This window comes from Oncorhynchus tshawytscha, linkage group LG12 (genome assembly GCF_018296145.1).
Source record: "Oncorhynchus tshawytscha isolate Ot180627B linkage group LG12, Otsh_v2.0, whole genome shotgun sequence".
NCBI lineage: Eukaryota > Metazoa > Chordata > Actinopteri > Salmoniformes > Salmonidae > Oncorhynchus > Oncorhynchus tshawytscha.
The window spans coordinates 72,610,674-72,626,943 of NC_056440.1; the positions used below are offsets into that span (position 1 = coordinate 72,610,674).

The 16,270-nt window shown below is 46.7% G+C and overlaps 1 protein-coding gene across 2 annotated transcripts in view; it reads left to right on the forward strand.

Annotated features, from left to right (window-relative positions):
* LOC112238946 (alpha-ketoglutarate-dependent dioxygenase FTO) overlaps positions 1-15,133 on the forward strand; it is a 277,608-nt gene extending 262,475 nt beyond the window's left edge. For both annotated transcript variants that reach the window (XM_042331038.1, XM_042331039.1), the window contains exons 9-10: positions 11,995-12,135; positions 12,783-15,133. In XM_042331038.1, the coding sequence (XP_042186972.1) occupies positions 11,995-12,135; positions 12,783-12,789 (148 nt within the window). In that variant the 3' untranslated portion in view covers positions 12,790-15,133. The remainder of the gene's footprint in view (positions 1-11,994; positions 12,136-12,782) is intronic.
* The last annotated feature ends 1,137 nt before the right edge of the window (positions 15,134-16,270 follow it).

Here is a 16,270-nt window from a genome sequence, read left to right on the forward strand (position 1 = left end):
CTCTGGGTAGAGAACAGGTGTGGAGGTATGCCTAAATAATAAGCCTCTTGTGGGAGAACAGGAATGGAGGTATGCTAAAACAATAAGCCTCTTGGTGGAGAACATGTGTGGAGGTATGCTAAAACAATAAGGCTCTGGGTGGAGAACAGGTGTGGAGGTATGCTACAACAATAAGGCTCTGGGTGGAGAACAGGTGTGGAGGTATGCTACAACAATAAGGCTCTGGGTGGAGAACAGGTGTGGAGGTATGCTAAAACAATAAGGCTCTGGGTGGAGAACAGGTGTGGAGGTATGCTACAACAATAAGGCTCTGGGTGGAGAACAGTTGTGGAGGTATGCTAAAACAATAAGGCTCTGGGTGGAGACGACAGTATAGCAACTTTCCCCTCATCAAAATAAGTGAACTGGTACTACAAAGCATCTTAGCATGTTTAGCCACTGTACAGAGAAGGCAGTGTGGTGGATTATGACAGCGTGCAACACCAATGTTTGCGAGCTTTTCCTTCAAAAGTACATCAACTGTATCGTATTGTGTTTGCCGTGTCTTAGAGCCAGACATATGCAAAGCTGCCCCTCTCAGGATGAGAAATTATTAGCAGCGACAGAATGCCCAGTTGAAACAAAATGGCCGCCATCTAGGAGAAGTGCTGGCTAGCCTCCCTCTGTAATGTGGCTGACAACAGCTTCACCTGCGACATGAGCAGAGAGGACAGCAACTAATTACGGGGACAAATATGTTTGGAGTGTGTATGTGTTGTCTGTGCTCAGTCTGTTTATCTCAACCTCTGTTGGTTCAGACTCTCTCTCTCTCTCTGTTCTGATTTAACCAGAGGCAAAGCCTCCCAACTCATCAAATATTAAACAAGGCAAGGTTCTCAATGATTTTCTGTCTCTTCCTGTATTCACAGCTTCTTTCTTTCTGTCTCTCTCTCTCTTTGTCTCTGTCTCTCTCTCTCCTGCGAGGCGGACAGTGGAAGTCAGGCGGAATGAAAACTGAAGTTTCTGCTGGTCGGCTAGTTGCCTCAATCGGCCATACAGGCTGGGGCTGCAGGGGATTGCAGGGGGGTGAATGGACAGTGACATGTTGATGTTGTACTGAGAATGTTTGGATCCCCATGTGGCCATAGAGCTAGCCCCTCCCCCTTCCACTCCACTCTCCTCTCCTAGCCCTCTTCCTCTCCCGCCTCTCCCAACCTCTCTTAGTCTCTCCGCCATCATCCTTTCCTCTCTTTCTTCAACCCCTCTCCTCTCTCTCTCTCCTCTCTGCCCCAGCCCCTATGCCCTGTATACCCACCATCAAAGCTGGGCCTAAATACAGCTCACTGAGAGCTGCAGCCAGAGGGCCTATGATGCCTCATCTGTACCCATCATCCGTCTGTGTGTCTGCGTGTCTGCGTGTCTGCGTGTGTCTGCGTGTGTGTGTTGCTTCGACCACTCAGCTGAGCTGTGTTTGTCCTGCTCCTCAGCTGCCTGATCCAGAGTTAGGCCTCACTGCTGGTGTCAGATGCCTTGCTAGACTCTGGATAGAGTAAGGATCTGGATGAATGATGTTGTGGTAACAGTTACCCAGAGCTGCATTGGTCTGATTTTGGACCTGTTTCTCTGTGTGGCCAGCTGGGTGTCTATGAGTCTCAGTACTGGGTTATCCCCTCTCCTAATCACAGCTGACCTTGGATCAGTGGTTTAAGTTCCAGAGTCAGGGCACATCCTCAGTGAAATAGGGAGTGGAGAGACAAGAGCAGGTGGACAGTTTTTTGGGGGGGTTGAGAGTGAAAGGAGATGAATGAGAGACTTTATCCCTTACTCCTACAGTGTAATCCATCTCTGTTCTCTACTGGCGTATGGCTCTAGTCTTCATTTAGTTGCCATTGTTCTGAATGGGAAGTTAACGTTTGTTACCTTTAAGAGACCTTTAAAACAGGCCAGTGGTATTCTCAGAGAAGTCATTCTTTACATATAGGAACATTAAACAGTCAGGTTATGTTTTAATATTGACATGGGCATTGCTTTGTTGGTGTAGTAGACAAAGGGCTGGGTGTACTGAAACACAATATGTTCTTTCTCTGATATCACTGGGCGTGAATATTCATTCTGTTAGACTACAGGTCAACCGCATGTTTGTATAGCTCTTTGTATTAGTTCTTGATCCACTGTGGCGTTTTGTACCTGTTTGAACACAAACAGTATTTCTCTTCTTCACACCCTTATAAACACATGTTCAAACACACAATACCACATATTAGACATGTTCATTTTCACACACTTTCTGACATACACACACACACACACACACACACACTCAGCCCCTCCGTTGCATTGCGTTTCCTAGGCTGCCGTGCGGTACACTCTTGCACCCTGCTCAGTGCTGAAAGCCTCAGGGCCTGGCCTACCTTCCTGCTCCTCTAAACAAATTGCTCTCTTTCTGTTTCAGTCTTTTCACGGCAGCGTTTTAAATGCCGTGCCCTTTAATTACAGTATTTACTTAATAGGGTGAAACAAAACCCATGTTCACACAGCAGGAGGACCAGGTGACTCAGAAGGCTAAACACCTGGCAACAACACACTCCTCTGACACACACACACCCACACACACCCACACACACCCACACTTAACAAAACACAGTGTTCTCTGGCTGGGAGAAAGTACTGGAGACCTGTGGGACATTTTCCACTTTGTTTACAGAAGCCACTCATGTCTATGGGAAAATGCTTCTTGTAAGTTAAAACATTTTAATTTGACATTCTTTAAAGTGGGTTAACAGATGGAAAGGAAATAAACATTCATGTATTTTATTCCTCCCTTCTGTAGTATACTATTACATTGGTCAGGGAAGACTGCTAAGTGTATTTTCTGTTGTCTCTTCTTCTCTCTTCCCCCCCTCCTCTCCTCCTTTTCCATGTAACATTCCATGTTATATTTCTTTCTAATACACCTCCACAATGAAATCATCACTGCTAGATTACCCCAGCATTATGTTAATGACACGTTTGACTTTGTCTGGGTCTTTAAATGGCTCTGTGGTTTCACATTGTTTGAGGGTGTTTCCCTAATCTCTCTGGTTCTGCACTTTAACTTTACATCTCCTTTTAAAAGCTACATATGAAGATGTGCTGATGAGGGAGGAGCCTCACTGGCATCATTCAGTGGGGTCACACAGGAAGTGATGTCTCAATACGAACCTTTAACTGTAGCGGTACAAGAAGATGTGACATGTTGATTTGTGGTGTCTCTTCCTCTAATCTCTTTTCTCTCTCTTTTAAAACCAGGTTAATGTTCTCCACCTATCTGAAACCTAATATCTATTGTACAACAGTTTAAAGCTTCTGTCACACAGTTTAACACCATAAAGGCCTCAGATATTTAACACTACATCCCCCGTAGCTAGCAGAATGGCTTGTAACAGGCAATCTGAGGCACAATACCTATAATTAGCCAACCCAGGTTGACCCTGCCATTGTCACCTGCAGACAGGTGGGAATTGTGCGAGTCTCCGGTGACCTTATCATGTGACCAGGGTCAGGTGTCAGTCGGGGGAGAGACTGTATAGCTGTCGAGGCAGGCCTCATCCATCATCTTCTCTTATTGCTCTCTCTCTCTCTCTACATGATGCCCAGAAGGTGCTAGCAGGGTGGGGAGCCAGGGGTGAAGTTGAGGGGGGTGGAGGGTGGAAGAGAGGTGGTGGTGGAATGATCGTTTTACAGGAACGTTCACGGAACAACAAGTTTTCACAGCAACAGTGCGCCGTTCCACCACAAATAAAGAGTTACGGCTCCCTGCCCCACAGTAACCCTCTTCCTGATCCCAGAGCAGATTTATGGCCTTCAACCGCTGGGCTGTGAAAAACTGCAAACACTGACAGGCTCGTAACCTCTTTACCCTCTGCATCAAGACTCTTATTGCTCAGTTTTCTCTCCTGGGCTGTGTAAATAAACACAGTCACTGTGAAAAACTCACATTTCTCTTTAAACCAACTCTAATTAGTTTTCCCTCACTATATCAAAATGCTTCACTCTGGTATTTGGCCTCATGTATGGAATAATATTGCATTATGGAGGTTGTGTTGGCATGTTGAGGCATTGGTCCCTGTTGAGTCTTAGCCACGGTGTCTTCATGGCTGTCGTCGTTATGGCTCGACATGGCCAGAGTAAAAGTTTGTTTACAGTTTGAGGTCTCCGACCTGAACCAGCTGCATTAGTCGAAGCTATGGAGCTCTCACAGGTGGCTTGGAGGCCCTCTTCATCCCTCTTGGAACACACACCCACACACAGCCTCAGGGGATGACCCATGACCCGCCCCTGTGGGAAGAACACACGGCCAGAAGCAGTGGACAGAACCTCTATCTGTTTGTCTTTACAGCCTGATTGCATTTGAACAAACGTTGTCTGCTTGTAAATGTTGGCATTAGGCTGCATTCCATCCCATAGCCCAAGGTAAGAGAGGAGAGTTGTAGCAGAGTAGGGCTGTGGTGTTGGGTAATTTGTCACCCTGTTAAACGACTAATGGACGTCCACCTGGTTTGAGAGCAACAGCAGCAGTTTGCCTGGCTCCTCCTTTGCAAGTCCAGACTGCAATTGTGTTTTATGGCCCCAATTATAAAGAATATTTAGCGACTACCTTGCTGCTTGGGTGTTTTGCGTCTGGTTGGTGGAGGCTCCAGACACTCAACAACCCACCTAGCCAGCCCACATCAAACAACCTCGGTGTGAGACTTGGTGTGCTCTGCTCTGATGAGCCCTGCTTTTTATCAATGCCTCATTCACCTAGTTATTGAATCATGCAGCACAGGAGTATTGCGGAGAGCAGAAGTGAACATGGTGTGGTCGTACGTGCCGCAGCCCAGACCTACAGGTCCTGTGTTCCCACTGCTGTCATGTAGGAGTTCTGCAGGCTCTAATAAAGTCAAATAATAAAGTCTCCTATTTGTTTCATGTGGTTTAATGAGCAGACGCACATCAAACTGTAGCTGGATGGAAGGGGACCTCACAGGGTCTGAGTCTGGCTGTGGTGAGGTGGCGGGGCGTCCCACCCAAAGGTAGCTCACTCATTGTTACAAGCAGCACCACCCTGGGGGGGTTGTGTGTGTGTGTGTCCTGCTCCCGACCAAAAGGCATTTGCGTGTTTTCCACAGCCATTAATTAGAGGGATCAGATGTTAGTTTTATTAGCAGGGGCTCTTTAAAAGGAATCAAAATGAAAGGAACATATGTCACGCATTTGATGCCCCGCCCGCTCCCCCTATTCCTCTCCTCCACAGTCACCCACCTCATACACCCACGAAGAGCACAGTCAGCACAGTCTGTCTGCAGACAATAGTGGTCAGTGGATTGATCCTGAGGAAGCTGTTGGGACGTTGCCCTACCCACGCTCTGCTGTACCTACCACTGTGGGGCTTGACCCCAGGAGGCCTGTGGGCAAATTAAAGAGCACAGGCTCCATACCACGCAGCCTCACTGAACCTTACAGTATAGTAGTTACCCCTGAACCTTACAGTATAGTAGTTACCCCTGAACCTTACAGTATAGTACATGACTCCACACAGTTACCCCTGAACCTTACAGTATAGTAGTTACCCCTGAACCTTACAGTATAGTACATGACTCCACACAGTTACCCCTGAACCTTACAGTATAGTAGTTACCCCTGAACCTTACAGTATAGTACATGACTCCACACAGTTACCCCTGAACCTTACAGTATAGTAGTTACCCCTGAACCTTACAGTATAGTAGTTACCCCTGAACCTTACAGTATAGTACATGACTCCACACAGTTACCCCTGAACCTTACAGTATAGTAGTTACCCCTGAACCTTACAGTATAGTACATGACTCCACACAGTTACCACTGAACCTTACAGTATAGTAGTTACCCCTGAACCTTACAGTATAGTACATGACTCCACATAGTTACCCCTGAACCTTACAGTATAGTACATGACTCCACACAGTTACCACTGAACCTTACAGTATAGTACATGACTCCACACAGTTACCCCTGAACCTTACAGTATAGTACATGACTCCACACAGTTACCCCTGAACCTTACAGTATAGTACATGACTCCACACAGTTACCCCTGAACCTTACAGTATAGTAGTTACCACTGAACCTTACAGTATAGTACATGACTCCACACAGTTACCCCTGAACCTTACAGTATAGTAGTTACCCCTGAACCTTACAGTATAGTACATGACTCCACACAGTTACCCCTGAACCTTACAGTATAGTAGTTACCCCTGAACCTTACAGTATAGTAGTTACCCCTGAACCTTACAGTATAGTAGTTACCACTGAACCTTACAGTATAGTACATGACTCCACACAGTTACCCCTGAACCTTACAGTATAGTAGTTACCACTGAACCTTACAGTATAGTACATGACTCCACACAGTTACCCCTGAACCTTACAGTATAGTAGTTACCCCTGAACCTTACAGTATAGTAGTTACCCCTGAACCTTACAGTATAGTACATGACTCCACACAGTTACCACTGAACCTTACAGTATAGTAGTTACCCCTGAACCTTACAGTATAGTACATGACTCCACACAGTTACCCCTGAACCTTACAGTATAGTAGTTACCACTGAACCTTACAGTATAGTACATGACTCCACACAGTTACCCCTGAACCTTACAGTATAGTAGTTATCCCTGAACCTTACAGTATAGTACATGACTCCACATAGTTACCCCTGAACCTTACAGTATAGTAGTTACCCCTGAACCTTACAGTATAGTACATGACTCCACACAGTTACCACTGAACCTTACAGTATAGTACATGACTCCACACAGTTACCCCTGAACCTTACAGTATAGTACATGACTCCACACAGTTACCCCTGAACCTTACAGTATAGTACATGACTCCACACAGTTACCCCTGAACCTTACAGTATAGTACATGACTCCACACAGTTACCACTGAACCTTACAGTATAGTAGTTACCCCTGAACCTTACAGTATAGTAGTTACCCCTGAACCTTACAGTATAGTAGTTACCACTGAACCTTACAGTATAGTACATGACTCCACACAGTTACCCCTGAACCTTACAGTATAGTAGTTATCCCTGAACCTTACAGTATAGTACATGACTCCACACAGTTACCCCTGAACCTTACAGTATAGTAGTTATCCCTGAACCTTACAGTATAGTACATGACTCCACACAGTTACCCCTGAACCTTACAGTATAGTAGTTACCCCTGAACCTTACAGTATAGTAGTTACCCCTGAACCTTACAGTATAGTACATGACTCCACACAGTTACCCCTGAACCTTACAGTATAGTACATGACTCCACACAGTTACCACTGAACCTTACAGTATAGTACATGACTCCACACAGTTACCCCTGAACCTTACAGTATAGTACATGACTCCACATAGTTACCACTGAACCTTACAGTATAGTACATGACTCCACACAGTTACCCCTGAACCTTACAGTATAGTACATGACTCCACACAGTTACCACTGAACCTTACAGTATAGTACATGACTCCACACAGTTACCACTGAACCTTACAGTATAGTACATGACTCCACACAGTTACCCCTGAACCTTACAGTATAGTACATGACTCCACACAGTTACCCCTGAACCTTACAGTATAGTACCTGACTCCACACAGTTACCACTGACTCTTACACAAGACAGAGATGTGTGCAGGTACAGGCGAGACATGCCCGCTGAACCGCTGTCATCCTGGGCAACATGATTGCGTACATCACCTTCGGCGGCTAGTCTGAATTTATGAGACACATGCCTGTTTCTGCATGACTTGTTTGATTGCATTCTCTGGTTTGTGGCTTCGCTGGCAAGGCCGTAAAACCTCACACCTGCAGAGTTGTAAAGGACTGAACTGTGGGTGTAGGGGAGAAAATGAGGAACCAGGTGAACTGAGGCTCTCTCTCTCTCTCACACACACACACACACACACACACACACACACACACACACACACACAGAAAGAGAGATATTACAACCCATCTCCTTAAAAGGAATTTCCATCAGGCAGCAACCCCACCCTACCTATTCCATACATAATGTCTTTATCAAACAGTCTCCATTTACTCCCATGTGTGGTTACAAATGATCTTCTATAGCAATAACACAATAAGTGTTGTCTGCTATCTATGTTAGCCTGCTTTTTTTTCCACTTGGCCTGACACAATCGTAGCATTTATCAGTGTAATTGCATGAGTCGGAAGCACTGACGTTGTCTATTAGGCGGCTCTCCATCCTGTTAAGAGCAGAGAGGCTTTTAATGTATGGCCCTGGTTGCAGGAGTGGACTCAGCACAATTACATGGCTAGTGGAGAGATGGAGGGTTCCTGATGCTGATAATGTTGATCTCTGGACCAGTCAGGCACTCCCAACAAATAGAGAGAGAGAGAGAGAGAGAGAGAGAGAGAGCAGGAGAGAGAGAGAGAGAAAGAGAGAGAGAGAGAGAGAGCGAGAGAAAGAGAGAGAGAGAGAGCGAGAGAGAGAGAGCGAGAGAGAGACAGAGAGAGAGAGAAAGAGAGAGAGAGAGCGAGAGAGAGAGAGAGAGAGAAAGAGAGAGAGAAAGAGAGAGAGAGAGCGAGAGAGAGAGAGAGAGAAAGAGAGGGAGAGAGAGGGAGAGAAAGAGAGAGAGAGCGAGAGAGAGAGAGAGCGAGAGAGAGACAGAGAGAGAGAGAGAAAACAAAGTGAAGCAGAGGTTAATCATTTGATTTACTTGCAGCAATGGATTTCTTTTTCTTCCCCCTCTCTTTCTCTCCCTCTCTTTCTCTCCCTCTCTCTCTCTCTTTCTCTCTCTTTCTCTCCCTCTCTCTCCCTCTCTTTCTCTCCCTCTCTCTCTCTTTCTCTCTCTTTCTCTCCCTCTCTCTCTCTCTCTCCCTCTCTTTCTCTCCCTCTCTTTCCCCCTCTCTTTCGCTCCCTCTCTTTCTCTCCCTCTCTCTCTCTCTCTTTCTCTCTCTTTCTCTCCCTCTCTCTCTCTCTCTCCCTCTCTTTCTCTCGCCTCTCTCTCCTTTCTTTACCAGGCAGGGCAGTGAGTGGGCTGAGGAGGGAGGGCTGAGCCAGGGGGAAATCGATGGGGAGCGCATTACAGTAAAACATATTGATTAGGAGAGACCTGCGAGCACCGTGTCGGTCGCGGAGATGGTGGAATGATGCAATGCTTAAAGGAATTTATCCTTTGACTTTTACATTAACCTTTTATTGACTGCTTTGCCTGTCCATAATTAACACTCACTTTAGCTAAAGTGGTTAGTTTGAGCAGAGCAGTGTGGGGCCGGAGCCTGGGTCCTATGGTGAGCTTCTCCGCTAGCTAGAGCCCTATAGCCCCCTCCTTGCCACAGACCCTGCGGCCCAAATGGCAAAAGTAGTGCACTATATGGGGAATAGGGTGCCTTTTAGGAGGCAGTCAGACAGAACAGTTCAAGTGCAGTGTGTGGCTGCACTATGGAAGGCCTCTGTGGAATAAAAGGCGATAGAAGCTCAGATTCCTTTCACATTAGCATACTATTTGAGCAGGCCTGCCGGGCTATAGGGTTTCAGGGCAAATTGAAATGAGTGATTGTATTGCCAATCTCTCCTGAGCGAGTGGGCGAGAGAGCACCAGATGGGATAGTTAGCCCATATCTGTCTAGGGTTAATCCGTTGGAACACTGGAGACTCACAAACACACTCCTAGTCCTCTAGCTCTGCCTCTCTTTCTCCATCCCGCTCTCCCTCCTCTTTGTCTTTGACCTTACCTTTAAGGTGTTGTTTTCCCAGGGGAAAGTGGTGATTTGTGAGAATGTGTATAGTGCTGTGGCTCACAATGCATTTCTATGAGAGTTTAAGGTACCAGACTAGATATTGAATGATTTCATTCCATTTCATTCCATCGGTTAAGTGAAGGTGTGGTATTTGCAGCTATTGGAGGTAGTGGGTTGAATGTCCTTGCCTCTATTATATTTGACACAACTCTCATCCTCATAACTACTGCATCTCTGGTTAAACAGATCTCTCCATTCCAGTTTAATATGGTTAGATTCTCTGTCAGATGAGTACAGTATTACCACATAATGAACTTCACCACATATTTACATGGTCCATCTTCATATCCTCGTTCAGGACAGCCGAAAAGAGGCCAGTGTTTACTATTGTACCAGTCTAACATGAATAGTTAATTCACTCTCAAACTCAAACGGCACTGTGTTCCCATGGCCTTTGGTGTCGGTCCGCTGATGTCAGCAGAACGTGTGCGTGTGAGGCGTACCTCTATTCTCTGTGCGTCTGTGTCTCTTTTCATCCAGGTCTATATTTATGCCTGGCGTGTCCGTCGTCTTCTCTCTGAAGTGGCGCTTCCTGTAATTCTGCCCCTAAATAAATCATGAGAACATTTAGACCCATGTCTTGTCGCGCAGCCCCAAGGTCAGCTGATCCTATTATTTATCAAGTCATCTGCTACATAATGGTACTTAGAGCATGTTAACACATTCTATTATCAGGCCCCTGATCTGAGGCCTGGAAGATATATGTGGATGGTGTATGTTAATACCGTCCTCTTGGCGTAATGCACTACCTATCAGAGGGTTAGACCACAGCTGAATGGTAACACTTAGCTGAACAACTACTCCAGCATTAAGTGGCCCTTGGTTGAAATATAGAACGGCCAATTGAGGCAGGGATGGTCTGGACTGCCTGTTCCCTGGCCACATTAACGACCTCCCCGTCACATCCATAACACACACCTCCCTGTTAGGGAACCTAGAGACTGTAGGCGGGTGGGGAGGCAAGGGGAAGCAGGATGCCTGGGGTAGGGATGGGGAGGTAGGGTGTCAGGGAGTCAGACACCAACCAGCTTCTTTTTCAGAAGGAGGAGGAGGAGGAGATAGTGAAGTAAGGAGTAACTGTGACACACACACACACTGTGATCACAACCCCCCCACCACCACTGGCCCCTCCCACCCATCCCCTCCTTCACTTCCAGGTCAGGGGTCAGCCTCATCTGTCACTATGGAAGACAGATTTACATTGACAGTCCAGACTGCCACCAAGTCACCTGTGTAAATACAATACTGATTCCTACTGAGACGTCTCATACCGTGATGCTTTGGAATCCATTTTGATCCAACAGACTAGGTGGTGGAAACAGTAGAAGTCATAATCCATTAATCATATAATGTAGAGACTGTAGAAACACCATTTAATAACATCAGAGGGCTGTTTCTCTATCTGTCTCTTGTTCTGACTGGATGAAAAGAGAGGGCTTTCCAGAGAAACCATCTGGCTGTGTGGAAATGACTGGAGCATTAATCACTGAGGATACTGTTGCTTTGTCATCATATTGACGGTTTAAACCACAACACACACAGATCACACACCCATGTAGGGCTACTTACAAAACATTCCTGACTCTCACCTCTCAAACAGATCACATACCTACCCCACACACACACACACACACACACACACACACACACACACACACACACACACACACACACACACACACACACACACACACACACACACACACACACACACACACACACACACACACACATACACACACACACACACACACACACACACACACACAGATCACACACCCATGTAGGGCTACTTACAAAACATTCCTGACTCATCAGGTCACACACACACACAGCCCTACACCCTGCAGGGTCTAATAGGGACCAGTCTATTGGAAGTCAAAGAGAACAGGAGAGGAAACACAAGCACACTGCCTCCTGGTCAAACACACATTGGTCCTCCCTGTGAACAGAAAACACACAACACACACTTAATTACCTCCCGTTATTGTGTGATCTGCTCAAACTCACTATCAGTCAGATACAGATCTCATTTTCTTTGTTATACAGTGAACCACCACTGTTGATTTACATTGCTTCTGTGTAACAATGTGTAATGTCTGTATAGGAGGTGATTTATGTCCAGAGGAGTGTCTGACCTGTCCTGTTATTTCCTGTCCTTGTCTGTCCCTCCAGGTGCCATTCCAGCCTGGCCCAGACCCTGCCCCCAGAAGAGGCCCCCGTTGACCGGCCATTTTGGGCCGACGACGACCCCAGCATGCCTCTGCCCTTTGACCTAGCTGACATCATCAACAGGGTGGAGTCACTCCTCTGGAGGTCGGTCGCAGACACACATAAGTGGAAACAGGCACACAGACACACACACACACACACACACAGACTTAAATAACTCACTTATATGAGTCTGCATACCTCCCTGTAGCTCTTTGATTGTCCTGTCACCATACAACAATACTTAACCATCTCCTTCATAGACCATCTCCTTCATAGACCTACGTGGTGTTGCCACCACCCTCTTTTCTGTAACTGCTGCCTCTCTGGTCAGCAGTTCTCTTCCTTAGTCAGAAATACAGTTGAATTATCCCATCCTGTTGGCATTTAAACTCAGCAGACATTACTCTGCAGTACGCTGGCCTTTTCATAGCCACCATGGGTCTCTGATTGGCTCATTAGATGTTTCCCAAATGGCACCCTACTCCCCATGTAGTGCGCTCCATTTGACCCGATACCTATGGGCCCTGGTCCAGAGTAGCCCACTATAAGGGTAGTAGGGTGCCATTTGGAATGCAGACTTTGGCTCCTTCAGTCTGTGTGTTAATTACAGTGTGTGGCCGGGTCCCGGCCCTGCCTGCACTCTGACATCTCAATGACTTGTTGTCATACAGACGGAGTGAGTGACTGGATGGGCTGTGAATAGATGGATGGAGGAATGACTGGGCTTGTGTTTTCTTTCCTCCTGTCAGGATGTGACGGATGGGACACAAAGAAAAGAGAAGGAGAAAGAGAGCGAGAGAGTCACCCCGTCATCTGAACAGCCTCTATCGTGAGGACAGACGACAGAGGAGGAGAACAGGACCTACCAACTCCTGATGGTGTCAACGTCCTCCAATGGGGGTAGACATCCCCACCCCAGCCCACCCTGGACCCCTCCCAACCCTGTACCTCGCCCCACCCCACCCAAACCAGTCTCATCTAGCTTTGCTTGGATTGACTCAACATGGCTGCAACATGAGGATGGAACCCTGAGTAGTGCTTTGCTAACATGCTATAGCTGGTATTGGAACTTGTCTCACAATGGTAACGTGGATAACCTGCAGAATTAAAACTGAATGTGTAGGAATGTATTATTTCAATCAATGTTCTGTTTCTTTTCTACATTTAACCAGCTTTGTGTATGGATATGACAAATAGTCATACAGATGTAGGATCTTAATTTGACCAGTTTCTCACAGCAGCAAAATTATCCTGCAGCAACAGGAAATGTGAATTATTGGGTGGATTATAATTAATGGACATTTTTGTAAGGGTTGATACATTTTTACTTAGGGCAAATCAAGTCTGACATTTTCATGTGGAAATTACAAACAGAAATCCTTTTAAACCTTTTAAACCTTGAATGCACTACAAGTTTGCATTTCCTTGCTGCGCAGGAAATTTCCTGCAACAACAGGGTGTTCAAATTAAAATCCTATATCTGTAGTACATTTATACTTTCTGTTTCTAACTCAATGTTGTTCTAATTATACTGTTGTATCCTAATGTCCATTCACTTCCTGTATTTCACAACTTTCTTGTTTAGAATCTCACAGGGCATGACTTTGTGTTACTAAGATGTGACTGAAAGTGTTCGTGTGTGTGTGTGTGTGTGTGTGTGTGTGTGTGTGTGTGTGTGTGTGTGTGTGTGTGTGTGTGTGTGTGTGTGTGTGTGTGTGTGTGCGTGCGTGCGTGCGTGCGTGTGCGTGTGTGTGTGAATGTGTGCCACTGCAGTATTTACAATATGTGAAATTGTATGTGTGTGAAGCAGTATGATAGGGCCTGTAGCAGGGCTAGGAGATGTTTGTGTTAGAGAGGAAAGGACACAAGTCTAGTAGGCCTCTAGGTTCTAGTAGGCGTGTCTCTGTCTGCAGGCCTGTCTCTAGTCTGCTCTGTAGGGCTGAAAGGCAGCCCAGGCAGACAGCTACTGTAGGGCTGAAAGGCAGCCCAGGCAGACAGCTACTGTAGGACTGAAAGGCAGCCCAGGCAGACAGCTACTGTAGGACTGAAAGGCAGCCCAGGCAGACAGCTACTGTAGGACTGAAAGGCAGCCCAGGCAGACAGCTACTGTAGGACTGAAAGGCAGCCCAGGCAGACAGCTACTGTAGGACTGAAAGGCAGCCCAGGCAGACAGCTACTGTTGGACTGAAAGGCAGCCCAGGCAGACAGCTACTGTAGGGCTGAAAGGCAGCCCAGGCAGGCAGTTTTTTTTAGGGCTGAAAGGCAGCCCAGACAGACAGCCACTATACTGTAGGGCTGATAGAAGGATCCCCATCCCAATCCTAACACTTTATTTCTGGGATCATCAACTAGATTCAGCCGCGGGACGAATTACAAATCATTTTTAGACTGCAAATTGACCCCAAGAAGCCTAAACAGATAATATTTGACTAAAACATAATAATTTCAAACCTTGCTCACGTTTGTACACGATTACTTGTCTCACTATTATGCGTGGGAATACTTGGGAATTATTTACAAAATATTATTATCTTATTATTATTTTGCTTCAAAAACTTGGGGGCCAAATAAAACCACCCGCGGGCTGCAGTTGGGCAGCTGCTTTCTTTGACCTAGTCACCATAATGCCTTTATAACAATGTTCTAAACATGTCATAATGCTACATAGCTTGTGTCATTGTGATAACTGAAGCTTTATGGCATGTGTTGACAAGTTATGACTCATGGTATGAAGCTTTATAACATGGTTAGGACATTTTTATGAAGGGTTATGAAGAGCTCATGGTGTTTAGTTCAAATGAAGTGTTACAAATTTCTTTATCTATATATATCAACAGGAAGTAGAACTGATATGTAGTGTTAAAAATCCACTTCTCAAAGTTGTTTTTTACTTCTGGAAGTTTTTCCAATTTCAAATGTTAACGGTTGCCAAAATGTTGTTCTCTTGCTGAATCTTTTTCTATGTTGACTGAGGTTGAGATTGTAGACTGGCTGTATTGTTGAGTTGAACAACTATGTGCTCTCTGTTTCACAGCTCAGCTTGTCTGTCTGAAGCTTTAGGAAGGCAGTAAATAAACCAAGACAGTGTTTTATGACCCTCTCTGTGTGGTGCTCTCTGTGGTGTCCAAGGCTCCTGCATCATGTTCATCATCACACTGTATCCCACTTTGGCCTCGCTGCGTGTCTGTGCGTGCGTGTGTCCGTGTGTGTATTTGTGTGTGTGCCTGTGCTTTTGTGTGTGCATGCACATTTACACAAGTACACATTTCATTTACCAGGCTGTGTGAGAAGGCTATCTAAGTGTGTTTTACCTTTTCCTAGAGTGTGTGTGAGCAGTGAATTGAGACTCATTTGTCAGGTGAGTTACAGTTCTCTGGCCTGCATGCCCTGTCACCACCTGGCCTCTCTCTCTCCCTGCCAGATAGATGGGATGCCCTGTCACCACTTGGCCTCTCTCTCCCTGCCAGATAGATGGGATGCCCTGTCACCACTTGGCCTCTCTCTCCCTGCCAGATAGATGGGATGCCCTGTCACCACCTGGCCTCTCTCCCCTGCCAGATAGATGGGATGCCCTGTCACCACCTGGCCTCTCTCTCTCCCTGCCAGATAGGTGGGATGCCCTGTCACCACCTGGCCTCTCTCTCCCTGCCAGATAGATGGGATGCCCTGTCACTACCTGGCCTCTCTCTCTCCCTGCCAGTTAGATGAGATGCCCTGACACCACCTGGCCTCTCTCTCTCCCTGCCAGATAGATGGGTTGCCCTTTCACCACCTGGCCTCTCTCTCCCCTGCCAGATTGATGGGATGCCCTGTCACCACCTGGCCTCTCTCTCTCCCTGCCAGATAGATGGGATGCCCTGTCTACCTGGCCTCTCTCTCTCCCTGCCAGATAGATGGGATGCCCTGTCACCACCTGGCCTCTCTCTCTCCCTGCCAGATAGATGGGATGCCCTGTCACCACCTGGCCTCTCTCTCCCTGCCAGATAGATGGGATGCCCTGTCACCACCTGTCCTCTCTCTCCCTGCCAGATAGATGGGATGCCCTGTCACCACCTGGCCTCTCTCTCTCCCTGCCAGATAGATGGGATGCCCTGTCACCACCTGGCCTCTCTCTCTCCCTGCCAGATAGATGGGATGCCCTGTCACCACCTGGCCTCTCTCTCCCTGCCAGATAGATGGGATGCCCTGTCACTACCTGGCCTCTCTCTCTCCCTGCCAGATAGATGGGATGCCCTGG